At 54.5% G+C, this 15268-nt stretch overlaps 1 protein-coding gene across 3 annotated transcripts in view; it reads left to right on the top strand.

Moving 5' to 3' along the window:
* Window positions 1–420: 420 nt before the first annotated feature.
* The window catches only part of SPTBN2 (spectrin beta, non-erythrocytic 2), a 38240-nt gene continuing 23392 nt past the window's right edge, over window positions 421–15268 (top strand). The window contains exons 1-7 of one of the 3 annotated variants that reach the window (XM_059069273.2): window positions 421–683; window positions 7623–7801; window positions 12339–12490; window positions 12923–13096; window positions 13910–14001; window positions 14158–14238; window positions 14531–14646. In XM_059069273.2, coding sequence (XP_058925256.1) covers window positions 7645–7801; window positions 12339–12490; window positions 12923–13096; window positions 13910–14001; window positions 14158–14238; window positions 14531–14646 — 772 coding nt within the window. In that variant the 5' untranslated portion in view covers window positions 421–683; window positions 7623–7644. Of the gene's footprint in view, window positions 684–1269; window positions 1352–7622; window positions 7802–10093; window positions 10300–12338; window positions 12491–12922; window positions 13097–13909; window positions 14002–14157; window positions 14239–14530; window positions 14647–15268 lie in introns of those variants that run through there. The other 2 variants (XM_067037641.1, XM_059069271.2) reach the window with 2 other exon arrangements.

Raw genomic sequence — 15268 nt, 5'->3', positions numbered from 1 at the left:
CCATTTCAAGCATTTCTCAGGTAAAAACAGGCCCACATCTTCAGGGGCAGTAAAATCTAATGGTTCAATTCAGACTGCTCTGTACAAAACTCAGTCTATTATTACTAGTTCATCTCTTAGCTTAGTCTCCTAGTCTGAAAGAACTGTACCTACCTCTTAGAGCTGGAGTTGGGGAGGGGGGTGTCACATGAGATAACGCACTTTTAGCACCTACCTGGCACTCTATAACTTTATGATTTGGGCATAATTCTTTCCTCTCTTAAGGAGATAGCAATTCACTATTCGATGACCTTAGACCACTAGACCTTAGACCACTCCGATGCTACTAAACCAAGGAGAAACCCAGCTGTGACAGGCTGAGAAATGTCCGTCCCCACCCCCATTCCCTTTTAAGACGGTGAGTAGGCCGGAATTCTGGTTGATAAATGAGAGGAGCTGAGAAGGAGCTGAGAGAAGCTGCAGTGATGACTGTTCTGAGAATCTGATCTCCGAGGAGACGAATCTCCACATGTACCATGGAGATGCTTTGGGAAAGAGAGCCGGCCTACCTGACCGAAGGAGGACCAGAGGGAGAAGGGTTGGATGAAAGAAATGCTTAAAGGGAGATGGATTGACTGGAGGTGCCCAAAGAGGAAAAATTGAAACGGGAAACAGAGGCTGAATATTGGGAAATCTTCTGGGCGGTGAGTGCCATTAAAGGAGGCATTGCGTGTCCCGGGGATACAGATTTGGGGCGAAAAGCGTAGTAGAGACAAAGGTGGGCTACTCAAACTGCAGAGACAGAGCCCCCAAGCTGTGGGGGGGTACCCGGACGGCCCAAGGGTGACCAGGTCCGGCGAGGACCGGAAGGCGGGGCTCAGGGGGCACTCACAGGGTAGGCGGGGGGTGGGTGGGTGGGAGGTCGGGAGCCGGCAGAGCGGCCGACGCCGCGTTCGCCCCGGGGAAGGTCAGCGACCCCGGGCCGGGGAGCTGAGCGGAGACCCAAGAGGGGCCGCGGTTGCCATGGCGCCGGGCGGGGAGGGGGTGACTCGGGCCCCGCCCCGAGCCCCGCGGGGCCGCCGGCTCCAGATGGTCCCGAGCCTCCCGCGGGAGCCGGCGGCCTGCGGCAGGGGGAGGCTATTGTCCTCCTTCCGCGGCGCCGCAGTCCCGCCGCTCGCGCCCGCGCCCCGCCACCGCCGGCCCCGCGCGCTCCCCGCGCCGCTCGCGCCCCGTGACAGCGCCCGCCCGCAGCCTGCCGTGCGCCCCGCCGCCGCCCGCAACCGCCCCTCGCGGCTGGGCTGCGGGCGCGGCGACGACCGGTGCGCCCCCGCCCGCCGCGCTCCCGGCTGTCCGGCCGGCGCTCCGCACCGAGGTAGGTGCCGGTGCCCGGGCCCGCTTTGTCCCGGCCGGCGGGGCCGTGCTCTTTGTGCGGCCGCGTGCGGTCGGCGGGGTCGGGGTCGGGGTCGGGGTCGGGGCCGGCCAGGGGAGCAAGGGTGGGAAGATGCGGCCCCTGGCGCTCGCTCCCGCTGGGTCCCGGGGACAGGATGGAGAGTCAAGTGCCAGCCACCCAGGTACCCGTGTGCGAGCAGCAGGGATCGAGGCTTGCGGGACGCGGGCCTTTCCGGAGACCAAAGAAGAGTCTGGAAGAGTTGGGGCTGACAAACGCGTTAAGGGATCGGGTCGCTGGGCTCTGAGCGTGTCTGACAGCGCCAGCTGTTCGCATCGCGGAGGCGGGCCGGCCGGCGCGGTTCCAAGTGCTGCGGACACGCTCGGCTGTCTCTGCCCCGCGGCTGTGAGCGCCCGACTCCCTCTCGGGAGCTGGCTGGGGGCTCCCTCTGGAGCCGGTGGGCTCCTCCTCGCCTCTTTGGTAGCTAGCTGCATGCTCTCCTTTTATGCTCCCTCACAGTGTGTGTGAGAGAGGGACACGGTTGGCTGTGGTGACCGGAACACTGGCAGAGGAAGAAGGGAGAATGAAGCCTCTGCGGGTGGCGGGGAAGAGGCAGCGTAAGGTGTCCCTGTGGCCGAGATATGCAGAGGGCTTGGAATCCGTGGGCACAGAACTAGCGGGCAAGGCCTCCTCCTGAGCAGTTCCAACTCCAGCACCACAATCGGCATTTACCATCCACTATGGCTCCGAACGACTTTACCCCTTTAACCTCGTGGCATTGCATGCTTGTCTGATCTGCAGGCTTGCCCCTGTCCTAACCTGCTACATGCTGTCTCCGTGGATTGTTTCTCAGCTGCCCTCCTCCCCTCTGAAAGCAGCCACAATTCCAGCGCTGGAGAGCTGGTCGGTTCAGGCACCGGCACGGTGTCTACAAACTAGTTTCCCTTGAAGGTGAAGGGGGCAGAGTGAATTCCAAATATGTGACTTAGCTAGAGGTGCTGGGCAACCTCTTGGCATATTCAGAAGAGCAAGGGATTAGAGAGAAAAAGCTAATAGGGACCTTAGATTTGTCCCTTAGAGAAACTGATGTAACCCATTGGTTACAGACTTGGGGGAGGGGCGTAGCAAGGGAGTGGAAATCAATCTGAATAATTCTGCCCTGAGTGGAGGATTCTAAAGGAGAAGATCAAACAAAAATATAGTCCCACTCTTCAGCCCAGTTCCTAAATTCCTTGGAGGAGAGTTCCTGGTGCTTTATCAGGAACACAGCCTTGAGGGAAATGGTTGGGGTTTTGTCTCTCGGTTCTCTGGTTGCCCTGCGTGCATTTCCTTCTGCTGTCCTAGGAGCCCCGAGTTTGTCTGTGATTTCTTTTTCCTTTTATCTCTCTGCTGGTCCACTCATACTTGGAGTCAAATAAGATTTTTCCTTTGCCAAAGTCCCCATTCCTTCTCATCTGTTATTCATCGCGCTGTCATTTGTTCAACTCCACCTCCCAGCAGCATCTCCAGACATATCGTTGTCCTTCCGCACATCTGCAGTTTGCCTGTGTCCGGCCATCAGCTCTGTTTGCCTCGTTAGATCTAGAGCCCACTCCATCTTCATTTTCCTCTCTCATTGCCTGAGGCTTCTGGTTCTTTGTGGGTCTTGGGGTTTCTGAGGGGAAGTTGTATTTGAGTTTAGCATGGGAGAGAGCCTAAACAGACCCAGGGGCTAACCTCAGGTCACACTCACCCCTGAAACTTTGTGTCTTCTCTGTCCTCATAGCTTCTCTAACTAATTCTAACTGCTCCTCATCTTTGGACAACAGTGGCCCTCAAGATGTGGTCTCCAGACCAGTAGCTTTAGTATCATCTGGGAACAGTTTAGAAATGCAAATTCCCAGGCCCCACCCCCAGATCTCCTGAATCAGAAGCTCTGGGGAGCAGGGCCCAGTGGTCTGTGTTTTAATAGCCCTCCAGGTAATTACGAGTCATGCAAGGTTGAGAATTCCTGATCCTGAACTGTAGAGCTCAACACTGACGGTACTCCAGCTGAGAAGCAGAGGGTCTTCTCTGATGCCATTTTCATTCTTTCCTTGTGTTTTTTTCTCTAAACCTAAAAAAGACATGAATTTGATGGGGAATAAAAAGAATTATGGCCCATTCATTCAATGTCTCTTTTTTAAACGTTCTTTTTTTTCTTTTAAAAAAATTTTATTGGAGCCTAGTTGATTTACAATGTGTTAGTTTCTTCTGTACAGCAAAGTGAATCGGTTATACATATACATATCTCCACTCTTTTTTAGAGTCCTTTCCCGTATAGGTCATTACAGAGTATTGAGTACAGTTCCCTGTGCTATACAATAGGTCTTTATTAGTTCATTCAATATCTCTTTATTGAATACCTATTGTACTGGGAAAACACCAACATGAGTAAGATGCAGCCCTTGTCCTCAATGGGTTAAAAGTGGAGCAGGCAGAGAGACACATAAACAACTAACTGTAATACAATGTGATAAGTGTAATAATAGCTGCACGCAGAAGTGCTGTGGGAGCACAGAGGAGGGAATGATCAACTGTCTCTGAGGGAGGGAAAGAATTAATCAGGAGGAGGATGTGGTGAGAGAAGGAATTAGGGTACAAGACAGACTCTAGCCTGGGGGGATAGGATTTCTAGCTTTACAGGCCAGCGAAAGGGAGGAAAGGGGAAGGGGGGCAGCTGCCCTTGAGGATCAGCATTAGGCTGAGCAGAGTCTGCATCCAGCTGCGCTTGGGCATATAATCTAGCAGGACCCCAAGCTTGCAGCTGGCGGGAGTTGGCTTTATCATAGCATGAACAATGTAAGCTACTTGGGCCTGGCCTCCAGGTCAGTGGCTAAGAATACGGCATTGGTGAAACTGTAATCTGGATTAGCTGCTGTACCGTCCTATTGCCAGAGTCCAGGAATCCATGGAGAAGAATCAGGTTCATGATTCCCCAGCGTAGAGTTGAGTTAGGAGGTCATGGGGCTGGGGCACAGGCTGACTACGGAAATGAGCATGGAGACCCAAATCATAAGTGAGGAATGATAAATCAGAGAAAAGAAAACCAGGATGGGATCTATGTAGAGAAACTCAACCAGAAAACTACAGGACTCTGGACATGGCAGCAGGGAACGAACACAGAACACAGCATATTGTCCAAAAGGCCAGGGGTCTGCAGAGCCCAAATGCTTGAAAACCCAAACTCAGAGGCCCTCAGAACCACTGTGCTGAAGGACACCAGAAAGCATCACTCACTATGGGAATAAACTCCTTGGAGTCCCAACATGGTGGCCCCATGGGGTCCTGTGACCTAAGGCAAGGGTCCCCAACCCCTGGGCCGTGGACAGGTATGGGTCTGCGGCCTGTTAGGAACCGGGCCGCACAGCAGGAGTGAGCAGTGGGTGAGTGAGTGAAGCTTCATCTGCCGCTCCCCATCGCTCCCCATCGCTCCCCATCACTCCCCATCGCTCGCATTACTGCCTGAACCATCCTCCCCGCACCACCACCGTCCGTGGAAAAACTGTCTTCCACGAAACCGGTCCCTGGGGCCAAAAAAGTTGGGGACCACTGATCTAAGGACACCAGTGCCATCTTGGTTCCTTATCTATATGATGGGAGGCATCTTGGAAACTCAGGATGAAAAGCTTGTATGTCTCAAATTGGATTTAGCCAGGGGACCATTTAATTTGGGAGAAGGGGTGGTTCCAGCTTCATATTTTCTCCCCCAAGTTATAGGAGAGGCTGTAACACCCAGACCTCCCTGAGAGGTCTGGATCCCATGCCTTGGTCCCAATAGGATCCGTCAGGAGGACAAAGTTGGATCACCAAAAAGAAGCCAAAGCGGTACGTGTTTAGGTTTTGTACAGCTTGCAGAGGTCCTGGGGACACACGGCAGTTTCGAGATGGCCTCTGACAGTCTGCTTCTTTAAGTTTCTGCTCTTTGTGGAGTACAAAGATATAAAACAAGGTTTGAAAACCTCAGAGGCCTTCAGGGGCCAAGCAGGTAACAAAAATGTGTGACAAGGCTGGGACGGAGCCAACAGGGAATGGTGGGGCCTGTAGAGAAGTGGAAAGCGCAAGCCCACCTAAAAGAATCCCAAATTAGTTCTTTTATAACAGCTCACTGGCCATAGCCCTGGGGGCTGGCTTTAGTAGGTTTGTGACTCCTGATAAAAGGAAAAAGGGTCACAGAATAGAAGGCGGGACATTGTATGTAGGGTTTTTTGTGGAGAGCTCTGTGCAGGGAGAGTGGGAGTGCTAGAAATGTGAATCCCAGCGCTAAGTGTGAGCATGGCTGCTGTGGAAGAAGCCCTAGTCTGAGGGGCCCGGAGAAATGGAATTCGAATTGGTCCCAGGGCTTAGGCTGCTTCCCTGTCCAGTGGCTGAGAGTATCCGGGGACTCTAGTTCAGGTCACACCTTGCCTACAGCACTCTTTGCTCACGATGACTTGACTCTGCCCTCGAATTTATTTTTATATAAATATTTACAGAGCAAATTCAAAGAATCTGCTGGGGATTAGGGAAAATGATGGATTTTAAATGAGAAAGGAGTCCTCGGCCTAGTAAAAATGAAGCTCTCTTTCCTATTACAAGGGATGAAAAGCCCAAATCTAGGAACCTGAGACCTTAACTCCCAGGGAAATGTTTGTGTGTGTTTTCTTTTGGGGAGAGAGGGGAGGGGTAGACAGTCCTGGCCTTCACGTGGGGCAGGTTCCGCTTGATGAAACCACTTAATGACAGAAGCCAAGTTCTGCCCTGTGCACCCATGGGAACACATCTCGCTAGCCACCCACAACTCACCACCCATTCTCTCTTCCTTCCCCCACACCACACAAGAGGTACCATACCTTCTTTCTAGAGCCAGAGACTGCCTGGGTCATCGCCCCAACCCTAGGAAGTGGTGCTAAGGATGAAGATGTCTTTATATTTGAGAGGCACTAGGAAAATGAGAAATGCAGAATTTGGGGTTCCGTTACAGAGTCAGCTCCCTCCATTCTCTTGAATGGCTGCTGAATTAGTTGAGAACTTTGGATAGTAGAGGTTTAAAAAAAGAAAATCCCTAGAAGCTAATCTGAAACTCATTTGTTAGTTTGGAGAAGGACAGGGTTTGTTAGTGTAAAATAGAGTTGTGAGTTGTGCTGGCAAGCATACATGGTCCCAGTTTCCCCAGCCTGGGCCCTAGAAGGGAGCTCGGAAGGGCTCCAGGAAGTTCAAGAACATGTAAATGTTATGATTAAGAGCTTGTCCTCCAGAGTCAAAAGGAATCTCGCTTCAAAACCCAGCTCTGCGCCTTGCAGCTGCCTCCCAGTGACCCTGAACCGTGATTTAACTTCCATGGAGCAACTGCGTCATCTATGAAATGGGGATGATGATGGACCCTTGCCCTACAGAGGGTTGTGATGAGGTGATGCATGTAAATGGCGAGGACACGTATCACAGCTGGCGTTCATTGAGCACCTATTAAGTATTCTGTGTCACAAGTAACAGGGAAAAAAGGGGAGATAGCCATACTGTGTCCTCCTTTGAACTCCTGGGCCCTTCATCCATACTTACTAGCAGTGCATCAGTCTTCCTGGTGTATCATAGATGCATCTTGGCCTGAGAGCAGGATGTGGGTCTTTTCACCTCAAATCGCTTATAGCAGCAGTCCCCAACCTTTTGGTTTCATGGGGGTGGGGGGGGGATGGTGGTAATGCCAGCGATGAGGAGTGATGGGGAGCTGCAGATGATGCTTCGCTCACTCACCTGCCACTCACCTCCTGCTCTGCAGCCCGGTTCCCATCGGGCCGTGGACCAATACCGGCACTCAGAACAGTTTGTGGAACCAGGAATGAAAGAACTCCGGTTTATACTCACTATTGCCCAAGGGGTCCCAGGCCTGATTCCTGCATTGCCCTGGTGTACCCACTGCTGTCCTGAGCCACGCCGAGGGCCATCGCCACCTTCGGCCCCCTGCCCACTGTCCCTCTCTGGCCTGAGGCTCTGGAGACCTTCATCTCCACTATGTCACTCTGAGACATTGCTGCCTTCCAGCCTCACTCCACGTGTGTCTGTCGTGTTCCTGTCTCCCTGCTTCTCTGCCATGGCTTCCTCGCTCCCCCTGGGGGATGATTGCCATTGATGAAAACAATGACCACAACCTCTGGCCGTCAGGAGAGCAGAGCAGATGTAGGGCAGGAGGAGAGGAGGACACGGTGAGTGTTGGACTCAGTGGCTTTGAGATGCGTCTCACCAGCCACGTTCCCCCTTGCAGGAGCAGGAGGCCATCCACCACCATGAGCAGCACCCTGTCACCCACAGACTTTGACAGCTTGGAGATCCAGGGCCAGTACAGTGACATCAACAACCGCTGGGACCTGCCCGACTCGGACTGGGACAATGACAGCAGCTCGGCCCGCCTCTTCGAGAGGTCTCGAATTAAGGCCCTGGCAGGTGAGGTCAGGGGAGGGCCGGGGGAGATGCAGAGAATGCTGGGATGGGAAGCTTGTCATGAAGAGTCCTTCAACTTCATGGGAAGACCGATTCTCTTTCTAAGCTGCTGCACTAGAGCGGGAAATCCAGATCACCCTACCAAGCCCCTGGTCCCCAACTCCAGCCTCAAGAACAAACTGTGCCCAACCCATAACATGCCCAGCTTCCTTCCCCACGAGCAGGGAGAAGCCGTGCTGACCCTGGGACTCAGCTGTGTTCCCCTCTGCGCTCAGCTGACTTCCTGGCCTCTATCCCTGAGACACGTTCCTTAATTCTTTTGCGCTCTTAGTCTTGCTATTCTGTTTCCACCCACCTCTCCCTTACCTTTCATCCTCTTGTCTCTTCCTTGACTTCCACTGTCATCTCTCACACCTGTTCTCCCTCCTAGTCCAGTAGCCTCTCCTCTCCCTCCCCACCTGTTCCTTCCACCTGCCGCCTGTTCCTCCCTCTATTTCATCTACTGGTTTCCTGAAGCTGGTTCCCTCTGCCTGCCTCTGGTTTCCGCAGCCGCCCATTCTCCCCGCCTGCCTCACCCCCTGCCCTCCCCTATGGCCTCGGTTCTCTCCTTCAGCCCCTGCGAGCACAGGCAAACCCGTTCGACGGGCCTCCCTGCGTTCTGGGGAGGAGTTGTCATGGCAACAAGAGTGTGGCTGCCACCTGACACCACCGGCTGCGGCTGTCGTGGGGCTGAGTCACCCACACACCCCAAGGCCACCCACCCTTTTGGTTTCCGTCCTCCATGCCACCCTTGTCTTTTCCACCTACCTGCTGGCTTCCCAGCCCAATGCAGTGGGAGAGGTCACAGCTACTCCTTCCTGAGAGGTGGTGCTCCCAGCATGGGTGGGGTGGCCTCCTATAAGAAGGGAGACACTGAGGGGGGTGGTTCCCAAACTTGGCCACACTTTTTACAGGATCACCCACGGATGTTTTCGCAAATATAGGTTCTCAAACCCCTTTCTGGACACACCGAATTAGAATCTTTGGACCTACGGTCCAGGAATGGGAAGTTTTAAGCTCTCCAGGTAGTTCTTTTCAGCCAGCCCAACAGCATTTTGAGGACCCCCATGTGGTAGCCTTTGCTTCTGGGGATTCCCTTATCATTTTCTGCTGGACCTCCCTGTCCTTCTGGTTAGGTCTACACACTGGCTTGTGAAATACTCATATTGCTGTTTCTATAGATGAGAGAAGGCAGAAGACATGGGTTATGGAGAATCTCACCTCTCTGGGGGACAGTTTCCCTGGTACCCTGACTTTGGATAAGAGCAGCCTCTAGAATGGTCATGATGTCTGTGTGCACACGACACGTGATACCCATGACTGTTGCAATGTTTGTGCATGCGACATATGCCACCTCATGCTGTGAATAGGGGCTCTCCTGAGGAGGTGTCGCTGTATGGGCTTTGCCTAGCACTGCGCCTCGCACCGGTAGGTGCCAAATAAATACTGAATGAAGGAAGATGGGAGAAGGGCAAGAGCAGCTTGTGAGTGACAAGGGCTGAAGCCCATAGAAAGGTAGGAAGGAAATCGGGCAGATGTGCCCGGCAGTGGGTGTACTGGAGGCCTGGGATGGCCTGGCCGAGGAGGGCCTGATGGGCCCCGTGGCAGGGAAGGAGCTGGCACTAGAGGTGAGGATGACAAGTGAGGAAGATAGCAACACCTATCTCACAAACAAAGGAATGTAAGCAAACACCTAGCACAGTGCCTGGCTAGTACTACTGAGCTGGCTTTGCCCCTTCAAGGATTTCTCTTTCTCTGCTCCCCGAGCTGGGGATCAAAGCCCACATCCTGAAGGGGGACCTGGCAGAGTCACAGAGAGGGAGCATCCTCATCACACCTGCAGACCTTGGGAAAGCAGGACTTTGCTTCGGGGGCCTCTCCCTCGGGTCTTGTGTACTCGGAGGCAACTCGGGGCCAGACGGGCAGGTCTCTAAGGCGCTGGCAATTCCCTCCTGCGGCCCGCGCCCTGCCCCAGCCGTTAAGCTCCGCCTCCCACCCCTCCCCCGTCACTGTACGACCTGTTTGTCTGCAGCTGCCTCCGTCTCCTCTCGCCGCAGCCAGGTGTGTTCTGACGACGGGTCCCGGAGCTCCGGGCTCAGACATCCCGTGACTCCTTTTTCCCACTCCTCGAAACTTCCACCGTCCTTGAGGCACACCCCCTGCCACCCGGGGACCCCAGGCTCGCGCGACCCCGGGCTCGAGGGGGAGCCGACCCTCGGCGCGCCGCCCCGGCGCGGGCAGAGCATGGACTCTGGGCCCCGGGAGAGGGAGAGGCAGCGGCGTCATGAACGGGCACGGAGTGAGCAGGGCGCACGGGCACGGCCTGAACGGCGCCGGCGAGTTTTACTACGAGGCTGTGGAGGAGTCTCAGAACCCCGGGGGCCTCCCGCTCTCGCCGGCTGCCTTCGTCAGCCCGGCTCAGTACGCCAGCGTGCTGGAGGGACGCTTCAAGCAGCTTCAAGGTGGGCTCCGGGGGGCGAGCGGCGGGGAGCCGCGCGGGGCCCGGGGGGCGTGGGAGAGGAGCCGGAGCCAGGAACCCGGGGTCGGGGGAGCATCTTCTGTGACTCAGACGTTTGTGTTGGGAGACAAAGTGCCGGGGGAATGATTACAAGTGGCCGGAAAACACGGGGATGCTGACAGAATCGGGAAAGGCTTGGACTCGCTGGAGGGGCGGTGAGAGCGAGAGCGGGTGTGACGGCGGCGGCGGGGCCCCGCTGGGCGTGTGTCCTCGAAGGCGAGGAGCAAGCGTGGTTCGCTGAGACTTTCGGGCCTTCGGGAGGAAACGCCCGCTGGGGTGGTCAGGGAAGGAGACAGGGAGAGTGAGCCAGTAGGCGAGGGACCTAGGGCGTGTTTGTGCTGCCCTGGGTTTCTGAGTGGGTGTCTTAAGTGCGTGTGGAAACGCAGGGAGTGTGTCAAAGGGAGCTGGTGCAGACAGGCTCAGGTATATGCCTGAGCAGGCTGTGTTCACCCTGGCGGCCATACTCCAGTGTATCTCTGGGAGTCACTGTGTCTTGTTTGTCCGTGGACGCCTTGTAAACTTACACTTTGTCCCTGGCGCGTGGCTTTGCACATTTTTCTCCTAGCTGCCCCCGTTTCCACATCTTTCCCTTTCATGCTACCTGTGCGCCAAAATGGCCTCACCCCCGTGTGCCTGGCATCAGGGCAGACTCCATGGATCCAGTAATGGCTGATGTTCTGGGCAGTCCCCGGCTCGGGCAGGGCCTGTGGACCCTGAGAGAAGGCCCACAGAACATCAGGATATCTGAGCATTTGTTAGGACCCCAAGGTTGTCCCAGGTACGGGGTTGGAGGTAAGAAAGACAGAAATAGACATGGGTGTGTCGCTGTGTTTTATGGGTGAGGTGCATAGGAATGTGAGATTAAGGGGTGAGTCTTTTCGGTTTCTGAGATGCTGGTGCTGAGACGGAAGGACAAGTGACTCTTCCGGCCCTGGCCATTTGGACTGGGTCCTTACACTGGGCTCCTCTGGGGAGAACAGGTGGAAATCCTAGTGGCCGGAGCAGCTTCCGATGGCCTGAGCCTCCTCCCTCACGTTGTCATTTATAATATTTTTAATTCTTATTTTTCTGTGAAATGTAACAGCATCCCCTCATCAGCAGCTCCCCCTGTGGACCAGGCAGCAGGCATCTCCTCACTTTTTTTGAGATTGGTGCTAAACTCTGCCTGGCTTCTTCCTGCCCCCACCCCGTGTTTCTTGGGCTCACTGTTTTCCCTGTTTCCTACTTTCACGATGATGTTTTCCCTCTTGGCATTGGAATATTGGTGTCCTGGGACAGGATCCCCTTGCAACCAATTGAATGAACCCAGAAGTAGAGGAGCCTGTCTTTTCTTTAAATTATCCCAGGAGAGCAAGCTGACTCAGGAGGCCTGCAGCCTCTATAATGTCACATCCTTCTAATGACCACATGGAACAGCGGCTGTTGTAATTTAAGTCCACTCCCTCTCCTTTGTCCACCACCAAAAGGGAAGAGCCATACCTCCTGCTGGACCGACCTGAGCAACTCTTACTCTTTCCTTCGGGTTAGATCATGCCTGTAAACAGTAACTCATGGAGGAGCCACTTCTTGCCGCATCTTACACACGTTGTCTCAGTCAACACAGTGACTTGCTGAAAGAGAAAGTAATGTGCCCATTTTACAGATGAGGAAAATGAGGCCCTGATGGGTGAAGCAACAGCATTTCACCACTGTTACATGACAGAGCCCTGATCCCAGACCTTCCCTGCATGTCCCCTGCTTCTAATTTCTTTCATCCTTTCTTCTCAAAGCCTGTTTTCCATCTCTTATTTTTGTTATTCACCTTGCTTATGAACTCATTCCAATTTCGGTATTTCCCGGCTTTTTAAGCTATGGGTTTTCCTCCCGGCCGTCTTCCTGCCCTTCTTCCTCCCCAGACCTCACTTCCCCAACCCCACCAACTGGTGTTTAGAAGCAGGTGCACGGTACTTGAAGGGCAGAAATGACCCCATGTTGCTGCTGCAGATGAGCGAGAAGCTGTGCAGAAGAAAACCTTCACCAAGTGGGTCAACTCTCACCTGGCCCGGGTGACATGCCGGGTGGGAGACCTGTACAGCGACCTCCGGGATGGACGTAACCTCCTGAGGCTCCTCGAGGTGCTCTCGGGAGAGACACTGGTGAGCTGTGGTCACCAGGGAGGAGGCGGCCTGAGAGACAGTGGTCAAGGGGACAAGCTATGGGAGTGGCCCTGAACGAGAAGAGTGACACCACAGAGCAGAAAGCAGTGGCCGCCCTCTGCTCAGAGGATGGTTTCATTTTGAGAGGCTTTGCTGCGTGAATTAAACCAGGAGCATTGCTTCGTGGAGACAGGAACAGTGGCCCCATTGAAAACATTTTTTCCCCACCCACTCTGGGTGTCGTTAATTCCCTTGGGAATCTTAATCTGCCCCAAGCCTCATCTGCAACTCAGCTTTAGCTCCCTGGGGCGGTCCCTGTGTTCCTGAGGGAGGTCATGGGGAAGGTGTAGGAAGCAGGGCCCCGGGAAAGCTAGGAGGGAAGGAGGAGGAGGACCATGGTCCCATGGCTTTGTGTCCCCGGTCCCTCGACAGCCAAAGCCCACAAAGGGCCGCATGCGGATCCACTGCCTGGAGAATGTGGACAAGGCGCTGCAGTTCCTGAAGGAGCAAAAAGTGCACCTGGAAAATGTGGGCTCACATGACATTGTGGACGGGAACCACCGCCTGACCCTCGGGCTGGTGTGGACCATCATCCTTCGATTCCAGGTACCCCGCATGGTGTTACTCGGTGGGTGCCCCGCACACCAGTGCTGCAGCCCCAAAGGTCACTGCACACACGGAGGGCCTAGAACCTCATACGCCAAATCAGGGGACGCTCCTCATTAAACAGGGTGGAGGCCAGCGTGGGTGTTGTCACACTTCTGTGGCCGATTCCCTGTGGCCTAGTCTGTGTACTGGTCACGGGCTATAGGACCACATGTCGCTGCACAAGGGACTGGAAGTTTTACAGACTGGTCCTTCGCCACGGAGAACTTTAGAGCTACATTTGGGGTCTGGTCACCAGCCCACTCCGCTGCCTCCAACTCTGCTCACCTCCCTCAAAAGAGAACAGCCACCCTACTCCTTCTTATGCTCTGAGCAAAGCCAGTCCAGTGTCCTAATGCCATCACAGCTCTCCTGATTCCCCTGCCTCCTCCCCGGCTGTAACCTCCCCTGCTCCTTCCAGCCTAAGCAGAGCTCTGGCAGCTTCACCTTTGAAACCCAGCTCTCAGGAAATGTTCACTCCGCCACCTGCAGTTCCCCCACCTGCAGGAACCGCATTCTTCTTCGCTTCGAGGCACTTCCACTCTTCTGAGTTCCCACCCCATTCTGCTGCCTCAAATCCCTTTGACCTGAAGTTTTGTGGTCCCTGACCCAGGAGGAAAGGTCCCCAGGCTCCGTCCTTGGACCCCTAATCCAGGAGCAGTTTCCTGCCATGTATCTCTGAGCGTCTCTGATAATTCCAGGAGCCCCTGTTCAGGGAGTGAGGGCCTGCCTTCCTCCCTTCCTTCCGTCTGTCCTTCCTTCCTTCCTTCTTAGATCCAAGACATAAGTGTGGAAACAGAGGACAATAAGGAGAAGAAGTCAGCCAAGGATGCCCTGCTGCTGTGGTGCCAGATGAAGACCGCGGGGTGAGGCTGCCCAGGCAGCGTGGCCTTGGAGGGTTGGGTGCGCCGAGGCTGTGCAGTGAAGGAAGGATGGGGGCCAGAACCACAAGCTGGGGGTCTGTCCTCGAGGCACAGACTGGGGTGGCCCTCCTCACTGTCCATCCTGGCCTCTGTTTACAGGTACCCCAATGTCAATGTGCACAACTTCACCACCAGCTGGAGAGATGGACTGGCCTTCAACGCCATCATACATAAACACCGGTGAGGAGACGGGGGTTCGAGAGCTTGTCCAAGTTACTGGATGGGTTGATGACCCATGGGCCCAGGCACACATAGACAAAGTGGTGAGATGAGATGAGCTACACGGCAGTTACGAGACAGGAACATTCGGAGAAGAGCCAGGATGTTGGGGTGCCTACTGCATGGAGGGCTTGCGATGGGAGCCCTGGGGTGGGGAGGGTTGGGGACTTAGGGAGAAAAATAAGGGTGGTTTACTTTTCCTCTTCAGAATCTCACATGCCCTTGATACCTTCCATATTCCCTCCCCACCCAGGCCAGACCTGCTGGATTTTGAGTCCCTGAAGAAGTGTAATGCACATTACAATCTGCAGAACGCTTTCAATCTGGCTGAGAAGGAGCTCGGACTTACGAAGCTGCTGGATCCTGAAGGTGGGGCAGAGAGGCTGTGGGTTAGAGACAGAAGGTAGACGAGTGGGTACCGGGGGCCGAGGGTGGCGAGCACAGGAAGGAACTGCAGGCGGTTCAGATGGCTATGGGGTTTCTTTGGGAAGTGACGGAAACGTTCCGGATTTAGATCGTGGTGACAGTTGCACAATCTTGTGAATGTACTAAAAACCGTGGAGTAGTATACTTTAAAAGGGTGAATTTTATGGTGTGAAAAGTATATCTCAATATAGGAAGAAAGGCAGCCCCGTGGCAGAAAGAGCCCTGGGGTATGGTTCTATCCCAGCCCCTCCACGGAGCAGCTCTGTGACATAGAGCCAGTCGCTTGGCCTCTCTGTGGCTCAGTTTCCTCAGCTCTAAAATGAGAAGATTCATCTCCGTGGTCTCTAAGGGTCCTTCTAATTCCAAAACTCTAGGGTTCTAAATTAAGCTCCGTGACCTTGAGGTCTCACAAAGCACTGGCCTTATGGTCAGCTGACCCTACTCATTGGCCCCTGTGGTTCTGATCTAACGCCGATGAGACTGGGAATGGCCACTGAGCTCTTGTTTTGTACCTGGCACTGCGCTTGATGTGCTCTAATTAATTTAATCCTCACAACACCCCCTT

This window comes from Kogia breviceps, chromosome 7 (genome assembly GCF_026419965.1).
Source record: "Kogia breviceps isolate mKogBre1 chromosome 7, mKogBre1 haplotype 1, whole genome shotgun sequence".
Classification (NCBI taxonomy): Eukaryota; Metazoa; Chordata; class Mammalia; order Artiodactyla; family Physeteridae; genus Kogia; species Kogia breviceps.
This window is presented reverse-complemented; position numbering and strand designations above follow the sequence as displayed.